This window comes from Bicyclus anynana, chromosome 8 (genome assembly GCF_947172395.1).
Source record: "Bicyclus anynana chromosome 8, ilBicAnyn1.1, whole genome shotgun sequence".
Lineage (NCBI taxonomy): Eukaryota > Metazoa > Arthropoda > Insecta > Lepidoptera > Nymphalidae > Bicyclus > Bicyclus anynana.
Genome location: NC_069090.1, coordinates 4,870,586 through 4,887,428, shown reverse-complemented (window position 1 = coordinate 4,887,428; position 16,843 = coordinate 4,870,586). Strand labels below are relative to the sequence as shown.

General features: G+C 39.8%; 1 protein-coding gene across 1 annotated transcript; it reads left to right on the top strand.

The window, feature by feature from the left end:
- The first annotated feature begins 3,422 nt into the window (after positions 1–3,422).
- LOC112042802 (uncharacterized) lies at positions 3,423–16,451 on the top strand. Its single transcript, XM_024077969.2, has 6 exons — positions 3,423–3,690; positions 7,521–7,660; positions 10,842–11,573; positions 13,959–14,225; positions 15,145–15,408; positions 16,075–16,451. The coding sequence occupies exons 2-6, from the start codon at positions 7,556–7,558 to the stop codon at positions 16,285–16,287; spliced, it is 1,581 nt and encodes a 526-aa protein (XP_023933737.2). The 5' UTR covers positions 3,423–3,690; positions 7,521–7,555; the 3' UTR covers positions 16,288–16,451.
- Positions 16,452–16,843: the final 392 nt, after the last annotated feature.

Genomic DNA, 16,843 nt, shown 5'->3' with positions numbered 1-16,843 from the left:
AAAGGTGATTCGGGTTTTTAACTTTTAAGTACAAAGTGATTTCATACTAGCACGTATTGTTAAAAATAATTAAAGTTATAATTGTAACAACTATACAAACAATAAAGAAACTCAAATATAAAAGCTTTTATTTTTAAACCTTATTCATTTTTTCTTTGGTCCACCTTAGGACATTTGCATAAAGTACCTACTATACAGAGTTTTTAAAAGAATATTGGCAATGAGTGCCTGTTGGTACAGTCAATAGAACAAGGTTGCAAATAGTCGTATCTTTGCAAGATACGACTAAAACTTTACCTTATATTGCACTAGCGGACGCTCGCGATTTCGTCCGCGTGGAATTTACTTTTTCACAAATCCCTCGGGATCCATGGATTTTTTCGGAATAAAAGTAGCCTATGTGTTAATCCAGACTATAATCTATCTCTACTCTAAATTTCAGGCGATTCGGTTCAGTAGCCGAGGCGTGAAAGATTAACAAACACTCATACCATCAAAATCGTTTTCGTAAATCTCGTGAATCCAAGTATTTTTTCGGGATAAGCCTATGTGTTAATCCAGAGTAAAATCTATTTCCAAAATTAAGCTAAATCGGTCCAGTAGTGGCGGCGTTAAAGAGTAACAAACATCCAAATATCCATACAAACTTATATTAAGTAGGATTTTTATGATTGTTTGTAATACTTTGTCCATAATATTATTGTTATTAGCTGTATTTGAAAAAAGCTTACAACTTTGTCAGTCCATGTTCCTACCGTAGTAAGTATGATATCCCGTATATCATACTTATCGCCGAAATCCCACAGGATCGGGAACGTCTGTAGATACCTACATGATAACACTTTAACCTTGAGCTGAGACGAGTCTGAAATATTTATTAATACGAGAATTAAGACCGAAGTTTGTCTCTCAAATGAATAGTCTACGAGGCACTTGCATGCATACCTGTGACTTCTGATTAAAGTCTTATCACGTATTTATGCAACAGTGTATGGTTTGTATGTAACTAAATTGCACTTTAAAAGCTGTTTAAAATTGTTTTTTTTTTTTAATTCTTTACAAGTTAGCCCTTGACTACAATCTCACCTGATGGTAAGTGATGATGCAGTCTAAGATGGAAGCGGACTAACTTGTTAGGAGGAGGATGAAAATCCACACTCCTTTCGGTTTTTACACGGCATCGTACCGGAAAACTAAATCGCTTGGCGGTACGTCTTTGCCGGTAGGGTGGTAACTAGCCACGGCCAACGCCTCCCTCCAGCCAGACCTAGACCAATTAAGAAAACCTCAATCGACCCAGCCGGGAATCGAACCCAGGACCTCCGTCTTGTAAATCCACCGCGCATACCACTACGCCACGGAGGCCGACGTTTATACTAATATTATAAATGCGAAAGTAATTCTGTTTGTTACCTTTTCACGAATAAACCACTGAACCAATTTGAAAAGCGGAAAAATCCATGGCTCCCTGACTATCATCACATCAATTAAAAAAAAATACGCGAACGGAATCCCGGGCGTCTGCTACGATGATTTATATTTTGTAAAGCATCTATAGAATACTTACTACATGTTACTGCCTGAGTAGAATGTATCTACCTAATGAGATGTTTGTGAGATATGTTTTCAGAAGCATAGGTCTATGTTCCCAGTGGGTAGTGACTTGTTATTTTGTTACTAATATCAAAAATAAGAAGATGTCTAAATATCTGGTCTATAGTTACCTCTAACTACAGAAGTTCATAGGTACAACTCAACATAATTAGGTAGATATGTATGTAAGTATATAATAGCTAGGAAGAACGGATAAAATACGTAGGTATAACTTATGAATATACTTACAAAAACATAGCTAAAATAATTCGTACAATAATTTTCAAAATCGGTTCGTTAGATCCAGAGATTACCCCCTACAACCTCACAATCTTTGTAATATTAAGTATAGATTAAGATTAAAAAGTGCTAATATTTATATTGGCCAAGGGAGCCAAGTATCTGCACGCTCTGCCAGCTAAACGGTTATAATATGTATCTATATATATACCTTGAAAAATTCACTAACGTAGTATGAAAATATAATATATCACATGTAAGTAGTGATTAATAAAAATAAAATATATCACATGAGAGCCGCGATAGCCCAGTGGAAATGACCTCTGCCTCCGATTCCGGAGGGTGTGGGTTCGAATCCGGTCCGGGGCATGCACCTCCAACTTTTCAGTTGTGTGCATTTTAGAAATTAAATATCACGTGTCTCAATCGGTGAAGGAAAATATCGTGAGGAAACCTGCATACCAGAGAATTATCTTAATTCTCTGCGTGTGTGAAGTCTGCCAATCCGCATTAGGCCAGCGTGGTGGACTATTGGCCTAACCCCTCTCATTCTGAGAGGAGACTCGAGCTCAGCAGTGAACCGAATATGGGTTGATGACGACGAAGTAGTGATTAATCTTGAAAGTGTAGCAATCGACCAACCAAAAACCACTAGGTACAAGTCGGCATTGGTGACGTACAACTATGGAATCCTACAATGCGCGTGGCCTGACACACACTTGGCCGGTTTTTTTTATATTGTGTCAAGGACGGTGGTCAATAGGATATCACAAGGTCATACTTTATTGACATATTCTGCGTTAATGCAAATAGTTGCACAGAATCTTACAGCCTCTCAGTAGGGTTTATAGGACATCACCCTCAGGGCGCATGCGTGAAAGACACTCCCCACTTCAATGTACCCCTGATAGTAGGGTAGCCATGAGTTTTACAGTGGAATTCATAAGACGTTGTGGGGGCGCCCCCAGGGGATCGTTGACCCGCTGAGTGTCGAATTTAAACTCTATGCGTTCGAGAATTCGACACTCAATGGGTGAATGGCCCCTGGAGGTGCCCCTGCAAAGTCTATGAATTCCACTGTCAACTATTATACCGCTCAAATATTTTTCTCTCTTCTTAAACGAAACCGTAGGCCATCATCTATCTAATAACTAGCGGATGCCTGAGACTTCGTCCGCCCTTAGACCTCTTTAATCCAGCCCTTATAATAGTATCGCTGTAAAATTGGAGTAACTTCTCCTATTTTCCCAACATTTCCCTTCACTACTCTGCTCTTATTTATTGTAGCGTGGTGAAAAGTATACTATAACCTGCCCAGGAGTATGAAGAATAATTGTACCTTCATTAAGTTTCATTAAAATCCGTCGAGTAGTTTTGTTTCTATAACGATAAAACTTACTTGCATTTTTAGCATCAGTATCGATCACTAATCGCCCTGATAGTTATTTTGGTAATATATTTCATGTACAGAATTTACATCTCTACAGATAGAAGATAATTTTGTTTGGTTAATACTGATATTAATGTTGATTTGGGATCCTCGGAATCTGCGTAATGATTGTCACCCTAGTACATCCCGTGCGTGTATAGAGCCCAGTATTTTCACATCTATAATAAGAGCCACTTGCTTATCTACAAACGAATATAACGTAAAACGTGGTATTTCTAGTAATGTTGCATATATAAAGGTTAAGTGCATATCCTGAATACGTAAACATATCGGATACTGAATCTTTAACTAGGATTTAGATATTTTTTCAGTGCAAATCAGTGTCCATGTTGTGATCGTGATAAAATCTGTTGTGATATAAAATTGGCTGGTGTAGTATTTGTGATTGTATATCAAATGATTACATAGTAAGTATTTCCTAAAAATATACGAAACAATTTTATTTAAATAGCAAACTTGTTATACTTGATGATTTAACAAAATAAACAAAATTGCTTACAAATTCGTCTGTCGCCCATTATGCTGGGTCGTACGATATATAAGTATAATGTGTTATAACAGGTATTCAAGGTTAAAAATATAAGGAAAATTATCCTAGCTACGAAATATAAATCCGTATATAAGTAGGTAATTGTCTACCTACTTAGTAGACCTACTTAGATTAAGTGCTCCAGCCTTTTTCATTTATTTTTTTTATTTTTTCAAATTTAATGCCCTCCTTGGTCAGTATTAATTGTTTGTTATATGAACGCAATAAATATAATGAAAAATATATACCTATGGTAATTTAAGACGATACTAAAGCCTTTACAAATATACTCGTAGGAGGTAGGACTATGTAGAAAGTATCTACATTTTATTACAAGTGAAAAAATCAGTGTCAGCCTTCATCCCCTTTTTGTCCCTATTAAATTTTCCATTTAACGATAGTCAATGTAAAGTTGCCATCATATTATTGGTAGCGATCATCTTTTGTATCCTATTTCATCGTTCTTATTTGTCTATTCTATTTGTTCCATCTGTGTAAATAAAGATCATAAATCCTACTAATATTATAAACGCGAAAGTTTGTATGGATGTTTGGATGTATGTTTGTTTGGATGTTTGTTATTCTTTAACGCCGCGATTTGGTTGAAATTTGAAATGGAAATAGATTTAACTCTGGATTAACACATAAGATACTTTTTATCCCGAAAAAATCCATGGTTTCCCGAGATTTGCGAAAACTGATGATTTTGATGATATGAATGTTTGTTACTCTTTCACGCCTCGTACTCAACTACTAAACAGAATTAGCTGAAATTTAGTACAGAGAGATATATAGAGCCTGGATTAACACATAGTTTACTTTATCTCGGAAAAATCCATGGTTCCCGATGGATTTGTGGAAAACTAAATTCCACGCGGACGAAGTCCCAGGCGCCCGCTAGTAATTAAAATAATAAAATGTACCGATTACCGTGAAAATAATTTTACTAAAAAATACAATTTTTCTAACGTCACAGAGGTGATTTTTTTTATATTTAAGACTTATAGGCATAAATAAGAAATAAAGAAAAAAGCTAAAACAAACCAAAACAAACACACAGGCGTTTTGATACGATTTAGAAAAAAAAATACAGTAATATTATTGAAATCCTTAAAACCGGTTTCATTTTGATGAAGATATAAAATTACATCGCCAAGCAATGCATGTCTAATTTATAACTTCCTCATTTTCCTCTGAATCATCGTTCATCATAAAAATTCAAAGTTAGGGAAAAATATCATCTCATTAATATACGTAGTATTTACAATGAAATACCGTTGACCTGGCTTTTTGGCTGGTGGGAGGCTTCGGCCGTGGCTAGTTACCACCCTACCGATAAAGACGTACCGCCAAGCGATTTAGCGTTACGGTACGATGTCGTGTAGAAACCGAAAGGGGTGTAGATTTTCATCCTCCTCCTAAACAAGTAAGCCCGCTTCCATCTTAGATTGCATCATCACTTACTACCAGGTGAGATTGTAGTCAAGGGCTAACTTGTATAGAAAAAAACATACATACAGCCGAACGTAGAACCTCCTCCTTTTTGGAAGTCGGTTAAAAAATAAAAAAAACGCGACGTATTTTTTTAGAATAATACATACAATACATTACTTAGGTACTTAAATGAAACGAGGGTATTTGTGTCGGGGGTTTTTTTTTAAATTTTTGATTAATTTTTTTATTACTTGATAAAAACCAGTTTAGATAGTAGTGGAAACCATTTTTTTATTTGCACTGGGGCCCTTGGTTACCTAGCTACGCCACTGTATAGTTTAGCAGGTTTCAAATCAATCCAAAAGCTCACCACGGTCTAAACAACTATATATCTATACATATATGTATCTAGTATATACTTGCCTATAGCAAGCTTGAAGCTTTTATAAGCTCACTATGTATGCATCACACGCTCCCGTTTTATGAGTTTCCTTGAGATTCAAGATAGAGATGAGAGATTTCGACGACCTCCGTGGCGCAGTGGCATGCGCGGTGGATTTACAAGACGGAGGTCCTGGGTGCGATCCCCGTCTGAGCCGATTGAGGTTTTCTTAATTGGTCCAGCACGACTATTCTCTAACGAAGTTTTGTATAACTCGAAAGTGCGAGTTTCGAATTCACCGCTATCAAACAGAGCGAGTTATAAAAATATCGTTACAGAATAGCCTAGCAGGTCTGGCTGGTGGGGGGCTTCGGCCGTGGCTAGCTACCACCTTACCAACAAATAGCCAAGCTATTTAGCGTTCCGGTGGAAAGGGGTGTGGATTTTCATTCTCTTCCCAACAAATTAGCCCGCTTCCATCTTATTAGTACATCATCACTTACCATTAAGTGAGATTGTAGTTAAGGGCTAACTTGTAAAGAATAAAAAATAAGATTAATACAGATGTCCAGATGTTTATTAGGGCAGGTTCGATCCGAACACATTTTCTTAATGATGAATTATCGGTAAATTTGTCCCCAGCCTAAGGGTAAGCTCGAGTTACACGAGCGTCTCCGGTCATCGGTTGTTAACCCGGCCCGGGGTTAGCAGCCCTTATAAGAAAACGCGTTGATACGGCGTCTCGACGTTACAAAGAACCTGCCTTATACAAGCGGCTATAACTTATTGTATCTACCTGCGTGTACTTATTGTACAATGTACAATGTACATTTTTTTTTAAATTCTTTACAAGTTAGCCCTTGACTGCAATTTCACCTGATGGTAAGTGATGATGCAATCTAAGATGGAAACGGGCTAACTTGTTAGGAGGAGGATAAAAATCCACACCCCTTTCGGTTTCTACACGGCATCGTACCGGAACGCTAAATCGCTTGGCGGTACGTCTTTGTCGGTAGGGTGGTAACTAGCCACGGCCGAAGCCTCCCACCAGCCAGACTTGGACCAATTAAGAAAACCTCAATCGGCCCAGCTGGGGATCGAACCCAGGACCTTCGTCTTGTAAATCCACCGCGCATACCACTGCGCCACGGAGGCCGTCAAAAACCTTTTCCTAGTCTGAATTACATCATCACTTACCATTAAGTGAGATTGTAGTTAAGGGCTAACTTGTAAAGAATAAAAAATAAGATTAATACAGATGTCCAGATGTTTATTAGGGCAGGTTCGATCCGAACACATTTTCTTAATGATGAATTATCGGTAAATTTGTCCCCAGCCTAAGGGTAAGCTCGAGTTACACGAGCGTCTCCGGTCATCGGTTGTTAACCCGGCCCGGGGTTAGCAGCCCTTATAAGAAAACGCGTTGATACGGCGTCTCGACGTTACAAAGAACCTGCCTTATACAAGCGGCTATAACTTATTGTATCTACCTGCGTGTACTTATTGTACAATGTACAATGTACATTTTTTTTTAAATTCTTTACAAGTTAGCCCTTGACTGCAATTTCACCTGATGGTAAGTGATGATGCAATCTAAGATGGAAACGGGCTAACTTGTTAGGAGGAGGATAAAAATCCACACCCCTTTCGGTTTCTACACGGCATCGTACCGGAACGCTAAATCGCTTGGCGGTACGTCTTTGTCGGTAGGGTGGTAACTAGCCACGGCCGAAGCCTCCCACCAGCCAGACTTGGACCAATTAAGAAAACCTCAATCGGCCCAGCTGGGGATCGAACCCAGGACCTTCGTCTTGTAAATCCACCGCGCATACCACTGCGCCACGGAGGCCGTCAAAAACCTTTTCCTAGTCTGAATTGCTGTTGTTTTGTAGGAGGTCGGGTCGGATGGTGACAGCCGGATGGTCGCATGGGCAGCCTACCGGACCTGACGGAGCGATCGCGGCCGCACAGCGTCCGGACCGCCGCGCGGACCGTGTCGGACCCGCATCGCAACCGGACACTCATCACCAAGGTACTCTTAGAGGGAATTTGGAGCTTAAAAATGCCATAAAACGTTGTCGTAAACTTTTTTGATGTGACAACGTCTTATCTATAATCTATATCTATATCTATACTAATAATAAATCTGTAGAGAGGTCAATTCTGTACATGAAATATATTTCCAAAATAACTATCAGGGGGTGATTAGTAATCGATACTGATGCCAAAAATGCAATCAGTAAAATTTTTGTCTGTCTTTCTGTATGTTCGTTATAGAAACAAAAACTACTCGACGGATTTTAACGAAACTTGGTACAATTATTCTTCGTACTCCTGGGCAGGTTATAGTGTACTTTTCATCACGCTATGATGAATAGGAGCAGAGCAGTAAAGGGAAATGTTGGGAAAACGGGAGAAGTTACTCCATTTTTACAGCTGCAAGGGCTGGATTAAAGAGATCTAAGGGCGGACGAAGTCGCGAGCGTCCGCTAGTAAAAAATAAAATTGATGAAGCCAGATGCAAACTCGGAAAAAGATGACGAGTCGCAACACTATGTGTACGCAATAATTTTCCTAGACCACGTCATTCGATTAATCTAGAGAAGCCCTTTTTAACCTATAGCTACAGCGTCTAGATATGTATTCTGGCTTGGCTATTTGCCGACAAAAACAAGTTTAAGACAAACATCGACATCGGTCACAAACACTAAGTCCTTGTTTGATATGCAAGTCTGGAAATTATTGTTTGTCGAGTGCGTGTATTGAATACTGAGCAAGCAGGTGCCACAGCACTGGCAAACAAACCGCTAAGGCATTCGGCACCGTATTACTAATCAGAGGGCCTAGTGGCAGTTTCATACTGTTACTATCGCGTTAACGTAAATGCGAATTTCTAAGGAATTGAAACAGCGCCATCTAGTGGCACTACTGCACAAATGTTTCAATTCCTTAAAAACAACAAGGACTTAAAATCTACGTGTATCTCTTTAATATTTACGTAGATAAGATCATTTATGCTTCTGTAACATGTGACTTTTATCTTAATGAGGCATGTTGGCCTGAGTGGCCTATAATTTTGTGTATGTGGGCGGAAAATAGTCAGTCAAGTAGGTACCTAAACTTATTTTGTTCTTTACATACACTATCGGTATTGGGTTATGGAACCAGTTCTTTGGTTCTTCACATTCTTTTTTTTTTTTTTTTTTTTTATTTTATTGATAAGATAAACAATTATTTTACATATCGATACTCTCGCCAAACTGTACAGGCAGTTTGTTGGCGAGTTGACGCTCATTATTCTAGTTATTTTTTAAAAGTAATTGCTAAATCTAATTTTAATAAGATAATTAAAACTAAGGTAACCTAGGAATTTAATATTATAAAATGAAATAATACGAAAAAAAAATACAAAAGGTGCAAAACAATTTCTATTAAGTAAATCCGTCAGTGATGGGGTCCCCAAGGAAAACTTTCTTTAATTTCTTCTTGAGGACTCCTTCACTGATCTCCCTTTCTTTTTTGAGCCACTCAATTTTATTATATATTTTAGGTACCATGTAGCCGGTAGTTCTTTCACCATAGTTATATATATATATATAGAATATAGTTATATTCGCAAATGCGTTGTTATAGTCATCCACAGATAAAGAATTAAGATTAATTAAAAGATTAAAGAAAAAAGAAAAATAGGCAGATAGAGTGCACAGAATACGTCAGTCATGCAGCAAATCCAAACACAAATTCAAAAACTAATACATTCTTGAATCAGTACAACATGAAGTGTCGACTGTATTTTTCAATATTATTTAAGAAAAATGGTGTTGTCTTATGTTTCTAAATCTTATAAAAACTTTTTACAAAAACTAAAAAAAAATGAGGTGGATAATTTTATAGGTATTGATTAATTATTATTATTTGTCTATTATGATATTAATTTACGTAAATTGTTGTCAGTTTGTTTGTTTGTTTAAGGTAGATAGCAACGTTATGCGGATGTCAAGGAGACGCGTGACGTTTGTTTTTTTTACGGGTTTCACCGGCTTCACTGCGCGGCTTGTAAAGACTCAACCTGTGTCATTCTTTATTCTGTGTATTCATCGTACAACTACATTCAAACGCAAAACGTTTACCTGAAATATAATAACTTAGCGTGACGTGGCGGCTCGAGACCGTTTTGTTTGGAAGTCCATGCAAGAGGCCTATGTCCAGCAGTGGACGTCTATCGGCTGACAATGATGATGATGATGAATAACTTAGACCAAGCAACGACATGGGTGGTGGTGGTGGTGGGTAATAAAATCCTGAACAATGTAGATTTGAGTTAGAGGATACCTAACCCCTGTGTAACCGTTGAGTTCCTCATCATTATCAGCCGATGGACGTCGAGTGCTGGACATAGGCCTATTATATAGATATAGGCATGGTCTTCGAAACAAAACGGTCTCGAGCCGCCAGCATCCAGCAGCCAGCATTTACCGTTGAGTTAATAAATTAAATTATTGCAAAATTATAACGAGTAAACTATGAGTAAATACCTAAATATTTTTTTTAATTTATTAATTGCGTATTGAACAAATAAAGCAGGAAGTTTTAAATGAAGAACTTTCCTTGTAAGTCTGGACTTAGATTAACTGGTTTAGTTATAATTATTTTGGTAGGTACTCATGTTAATTACTGACATAAATACTAATATAATAATTTGGTAATTACATAATAACATATTAATTACAAAGAGGTAAAATTTTCGCACGGTTTGCTAATTATTTATTGTTCTTAGTTTTGATTATATATTAAGTACTTAAGGTTTATAACTGTTTCTTTATAGGAAGGAATTAATCATCGTAAACTCAGTTACAGTCAACGATATTTAACACTAGAGATAGGGCCCTAAATTATGCACATTTGTATGTTCTAACATCAAAACTGAGGCATACAAATCTGTATAATTTAGTTAATTGCATTTAATCGCTTATTAAACAATGAACGTTATTTAAACAAATAATACCTAAATATCGTCTACAATGTCGAGTTGTGTGTTCAGGAAGTGTAAAAACTATATATGTATATAATTGTGCAAAAATAAATTGTGTAAATGCAAAATTGTGCATGTGTGTGCTCTAAATTCGGATGAATTTTTGCGGTGATTTTGTAGGCAACCTATCTGTAGTATAAAATTATCATTGGTTACAGTATATTATTGTTTTATTTTCCAGGTACCAGCGTGCACGATATACAAAAAAGAATGGCCGTGGAAGAAATCAAAAGAACCGCTCAAGATACCTGCCGCTGCCAACCGCAGAAGAGACTCCGCCGCCTCGTCAGTAGGCGCAGCGTCAGTACGCCGCCTCATTGCCAGGCAGCCGCCAAAGATTCCCAAACTAATGGTGACGCGCTTCACCCTCCTCTGCATAGCCAGTGGTCTATGCTCCACAGCGCTGCTTCCTTTCACAGCGTTCGCTGGCGCAGAAGCCGGAGCTTTGCCCCTCGCCGTCATGCACACAGTTGCTGCAATTGTAGCCCCCTTTTCGCCGCTCATCTTACAAAAGATTGGTACAAGAATTGTTATAACAGTTGCTCACGTGCTAGTTTGTATCCTATTGATTGCTCATACAGTAGCGACTCCGTTATCGATTTTACTCCCCCTGTACGCTATTTGCGGTATAGCGTTGTCCCCTATGTCTCTAGCTCTGGCGGTATCCGCGACGTCTCTAGCTCAAGCGGCTGGCGATGAGGGTCGAAGACGGATTGCGTTACGAAGAGCTCTTAGAGCGCTTCGAGCATCCCAAGATTTGGGACTCGTGTGTGGATCGCTGCTCCTGGGAGCAGCGCTTATGATTTGGCCTGAAAATCTTCTGTCGCTCCTGGAACTCAGTACGCTACCGGCAAATTCATCTTTAACAAAACTGCCTTCTTTGGAGGATTACTTTTTAGATGATGATTACGAGGTGAGTACGTTGAACAAGAATTACATTATCACATTAATATTATAGAGGCGAAAGTTTGTGTGTAAGTACGTTTGTTTAATTTGTCCACAATGGGGACAAGTAAGATCGTTGACCCTAAACCCTTAGTCTTACGATATTTTTTTACAACTTAAACTTATTGGTTTGTTTCGTTGTTTAGCATATTGGTATAAGAAAAATATAATGCAAAAAATAATAATACAGCTTTAAATGTTACTTCGCCGCTTACACCGACGTACATTTTGCCCTGGGATATGGATATAGATGGCTAGGAAACATACTTTTATTAAGCCATTTATTTAACAAGATTCTTATTTATACATCACTAGCGGACGCCCGCGACTTCGTCCGCGTAAAAATTGATGTAAACTTCTCTACCTCTACCTTATCCTGCTCGTAAACCTACCCAACCCTACCCTACCCTACCCCTACCTTACTCCTACCTTACTCCTACCCTACCGCTAACGCTAACCCTTCCTTCCCCCACCTTACCCTACCCTAACCCTACCCGTAACCTATCCATACCCTATCCTACCCTACCCCTAATCTACCCCTACCCTACCCCTACCTTATTCCTACCCTACCGCTAACCCTAACCCTTCCCTACCCCTACCTTATCCCTACCCTAACCCTACCCTACCCGTACCCTACCCCCACCCTACTCTACTCCTCCCCTACCCTATACGTTCCATATCCTTCCCCTACCTCTACCTTTCCCCTACCCTACACTACCCCTACCTTATCCGTACCCTACCATACCCTACCCTATACTTTCTCTAAATTACCCCTACCCTACCTCTATCCTACCCCTTCCCTACCTCTATCCTATCCCTACCCTCAGCAAAATTGGTCCAGCCTTTTGTGCGTGGTGCAATGACAAAAAGACTATAATTTCCCAAGCGACTTCTATGCTAATACTATAAAGAGGTAAAGTTTGTGTGGTTGTCGGGGGTAATCTCTGGATCTACTGGACCGATTTGGAAAATTCTTTTACCAATAGAAAGCTACATTATTTGCGAGTGTCATAGGCTATGTTTGGTCCTCATATTCATACGGGAACGGGAACCACGTAATTGAAACCGCGGGGCGTCAAATAGCGGCATTTCTGCGACTTTCAGAAATTTTGTATTATCTCCGAAACTATATAACTAATTAACAAACTGTAAAGGGCAAATCTTATCTCTATAATATCCTTGTGATTATTAAATAATTTATTTTGATAAGGATTTAAGTTTAGTTGTGTAAATAATGACGTAAACCTTAGTTTAAAATTTAAATAATTTATTAAAGTACTAAAGGTACTATATCTGCTAAAATATAAAAGATAGATATATAGTGTCGCGGACTTTTTTGTAGAACTTTTAAAGTTTCAAAAAGCCTCCATACATTTATTTCAGTTATACGCAATGGTTGAGGCAGCGCATGCGAATAAGTAAGTTTTTCGGTCTGACCTGTAAGAGAAAACCCGCGATATCTCAGTAGTTATATATGATATAAATATAAAATATAGCCTATAGCACTCCCCGATAACGTAGCATTCTATTGGTGAAAGAATTTTTAAAATCGGTCCAGTAGTTCCGAAGATTACCCCATTTCAAAAAATTGTTACAAACTTACAAACTTACAAACTTACAAACTTTACCTCTTTATAATATTAGTATAGAAGTATAGATATAGATAAATTATCATTTCCACTTTTATCCGGGGGTATACCTGGGTTCCCTGGGCCGACGTTGTAAGGGCATTCCCCTTTCAATACTGAAAATCTGAAATCCCCTTTCAAAACTGAGTTTTCGAAGCGTTTCCGATCATAGAAAGAGATTAGACGTGCCACTTGGCTACAGGGGCTAGACTGGACATAGTTTCTAATGATATCTTCTAGAAAACGTTATTCTTCTACAATTCTGGTCTCTTCTTGGACGATTTGGACTTTTGAGATCTGCCTATTCCTAAAGACACTGATGTGATTCAAATTCCATATCTGCCTACTTTCTTACATACTTAACTTTTTGACGGCTTCCGTGGCGCAGTGGTATGCACGGTGAATTTACAAGACGGAGGTCCTGGGTTCGATCCCCGGCTGGGCCGATTGAGGTTTTCTTAATTGCACAGGTCTGGCTGGTGGGAGACTTCGGCCGTGGCTAGTTAACACCCTTCTAGATGTCGTGTAGAAACCGAAAGGGGTGTGGATTTTCATCCTACTCCTAACAAGTTAGCCCGCTTCCATCTATCATCATCACTTACCATCAGGTGAGATTGTAGTCAAGGGCTTACTTTTAAAAAATAAAAAAAAAACCTACACAATTTTCCCTGTCACAATTCCCCTTACAATACTGAATTGCCGCTAAAGTTTAAATTTAATTTCAGGAGAAAACATGTGGCTCAGCCGGATGTCCAGGCGTCCAGTTTCTGTTTGGTTCGTCTCTCAACGCAGAAGGCCGCAAGGTGCTGGTGGCGGTGTGGGCAGCTCTGTCATTCGCCGCCGCCTGCCTGGGGCTTTATGGAGGAGCCTCGACCCCGTCGCCGCCGCCTGACGCCCGCTCCGTCGTCACTGACCCCCGAGCGCTGCTCGGAGCCCCGATGGGCTTATTTATTGGCCTGCAGCAGGGATTCATTTATACTTCTTATATTAAGGTATGGTTTTACAGCGGGAAATGTATGCTTTTATTAAATACTTTTTAATGCAATGTAACATGTTCTACCAATTTCACAATTATAGTTGCTTTACGGCTATGGAGTAAATTGGCCAGTTGAATTTGATAAGAAATTGTAATAATAGAGACATCTTTGTGTCCAGTGTGCCTAGTGGGAGTTTTCAATATTTTCATAATGTTACTATCGCGCTGATGTAAACGCGAATTTATATGGAATTGAAACAGTTGTGCAGTAGTGCCACTAGATGGCGCTGTTTCAATTCCTTAGAAATTCACGTTTACGTTAACGCGATAGTAACAGTATCAAACTGCCACAAGGCCCTCTGATGTCTAAAGCTTTGCAATCTAAAGATGATGTTTTTTTTTATTTTTTTTACAAATCAAGGGCTAGACTACAATCTCACCTGATGGTAAGTGATGATGCAATCTAAGATGGAAGCCGGCTAATTTGATAAGAGGAGGATGAAAAATCCAAACCCCTTTCGGTTTCTACACGACATCGTACTGGAACGCTAAATCGTTTAGCGATACATCTTTGTCGGTAGGGTGATATCTAGCTACGGCCGAAACCTCCCACCTGCCAGACCAATTAAGAAAACCTTAATCCGGCCCAGCCGGGGATCAAAAACAAGACCTCCGTCTTGTCAATTCACGCGCTAACCACTGCGCCAAAATTAGCATTAAAGTTAATTAACTTTATGGGTCCCTGGCGAAGGGTTGCCACAAATTTAAGTGTCTGGTGTACAGGAGCAATATTGTTCATGAATGAAACTTTGTTGAGAATCGTTGTTATAAATGCATGGATTGACTTTCAACTTTAATGATGGGGATGGGATGGGTGTCAAGGCTCTTTGAACATAACTTGAGATTTATAAATCAATCTTGTAAATACGATTCAGTGGTACGGCATTTGCGTCGGCGGTTGGAGTGGTGCTTGGCGAGCGTTGTGTGGAGCGGGCGCGCTGCAAACGCTCGCCGCAGCGACGCTCAGCATGGCGGCAGCGCGCGGGCGACGCGGCGCGCTCGCTGCGGGCGGCGCAGCGGCGCACGCTTCGCTTCTGCTAGCGCTGCTGCGCTGGCGTGCGGCGCGGTCGGATCTCGCGCTGCCGTCCGTCGCTGCAGCAGCATGGGGAGCGTGCGCTGCCTTGTGGGATGTTTTACAGGTATAATAATGATGTAGTGGTGTTAATGATGATGATTTGAGCGTTTGTTACATGTATCTAATGTAACGGATGCTATGAAAAGCACTTGTGAAGTAATCTATCATTATCAACGGCATACTGCAGGGCCAGGCTTTTTTCTTTATAGGAGAGAGGATTTTGACTCTAATGCAGATTTGCGGGCTTAGTGTGATGATAATGTTAAATTCATTATGACCACTATCAGATGGTAGTTAACGGCTTAACGTGCTCTTCGAGACACGGGGTGTAACACCACCAACTTCCCAACTCCAAGCTGAGAATTTTAACTTGAAATTTCTGGAGCTCAATATCTCATAGCGCGACTCGGAATTCGGACCCAGAACCACAAAACCTAACCATTGGACCGATGAGACAGGACGTAATCTATACTAATATTATAAAGAAAGTAAAGTAACGGAAAACATAACTCCTCTTGCAATCGGGTAAAATATAAAGTAGCGGTAAAGTTTTTGGTATTGTAATTTGTAGGAGATATTCTCTGGATCTACTTTAAAATTCTTGTACTACTAGAAAGCCACTTAATTTGTGAGTGACATAGACTTTATTTTATTCCCGTATTCTCATGGGAACTAAACGGGTAAAACTGCGGGGCGTCGGTAAGGTACTATATGTAATTAATGATAACAGACAGGCATATGCGTCGGCGGAGGCGGCTGGCGCGGCCCGTGGTCGGCGACGCTGTCCGCTCGTCACGCTGGGCTCGCTCTTGCTTGCGCTGCCCGATCCTACCTCTGCGTGCAAACACAATTAGCCGTGCTGGCGCTCGCGCTCGCTTCGGCGCTCGCTTCCCACGCTGCGCTCGAGCTGCGCTTGCGCCGCGCCGAGCGACATCGCTCCTAACGACGACAAACCGCGACCTCCCTCCCGCCCGGCGAGGACGTCGCGTCGTATGTTATCAGTTAATATGGATACCACCTTATAATTTACTACATTCTCAGACCAATTACCTTAGGACCTGCCTCGCTAGACGTTACCTACTGTCAGAAGTAGGTATATGATCACGATCTAACGTGTTGTTTATACAAACTGCGTATAAAGAATCGATGTTTCATTGTGTTAAAAACGTGTATTACAATTAAAATTTATATTGTAAGGACACAAAATTTATTTATTGGTGTTAAATCTTTCGATGCGTCAGTTTACCTACCTCAAAACCAATAGACTTTGTTGGTGAATTTGAGTGCGATACATGTCCAAAGGTATGGTCTGAGACTACGGTGCGATGCAAATTTTATGATGTTTCGGAACTTCGTGCATTAAGCTGCGCAGTACAAGATTTTAGGTATCAGCGGTAACGTAGGTGCGAGGCGGCAGGGCATCCACATTAAGTAGACCCACGCGTTGATTTTAGCGCACCAGCGTTTCGCGACCCGCAGCTATTTTCCGAGACTGTTTG

Bases quoted from the DNA above. Each gene is read 5' to 3' on its own strand.
- LOC112042802 (XM_024077969.2), top strand. From the start codon at position 7,556: ATGGGCAGCCTACCGGACCTGACGGAGCGATCGCGGCCGCACAGCGTC. The intron at 11,574-13,958 runs GTGAGTACGTTG...ATTTAATTTCAG, and splicing joins TTTTAGATGATGATTACGAG to GAGAAAACATGTGGCTCAGC. The intron at 14,226-15,144 runs GTATGGTTTTAC...AATACGATTCAG, and splicing joins TTTATACTTCTTATATTAAG to TGGTACGGCATTTGCGTCGG.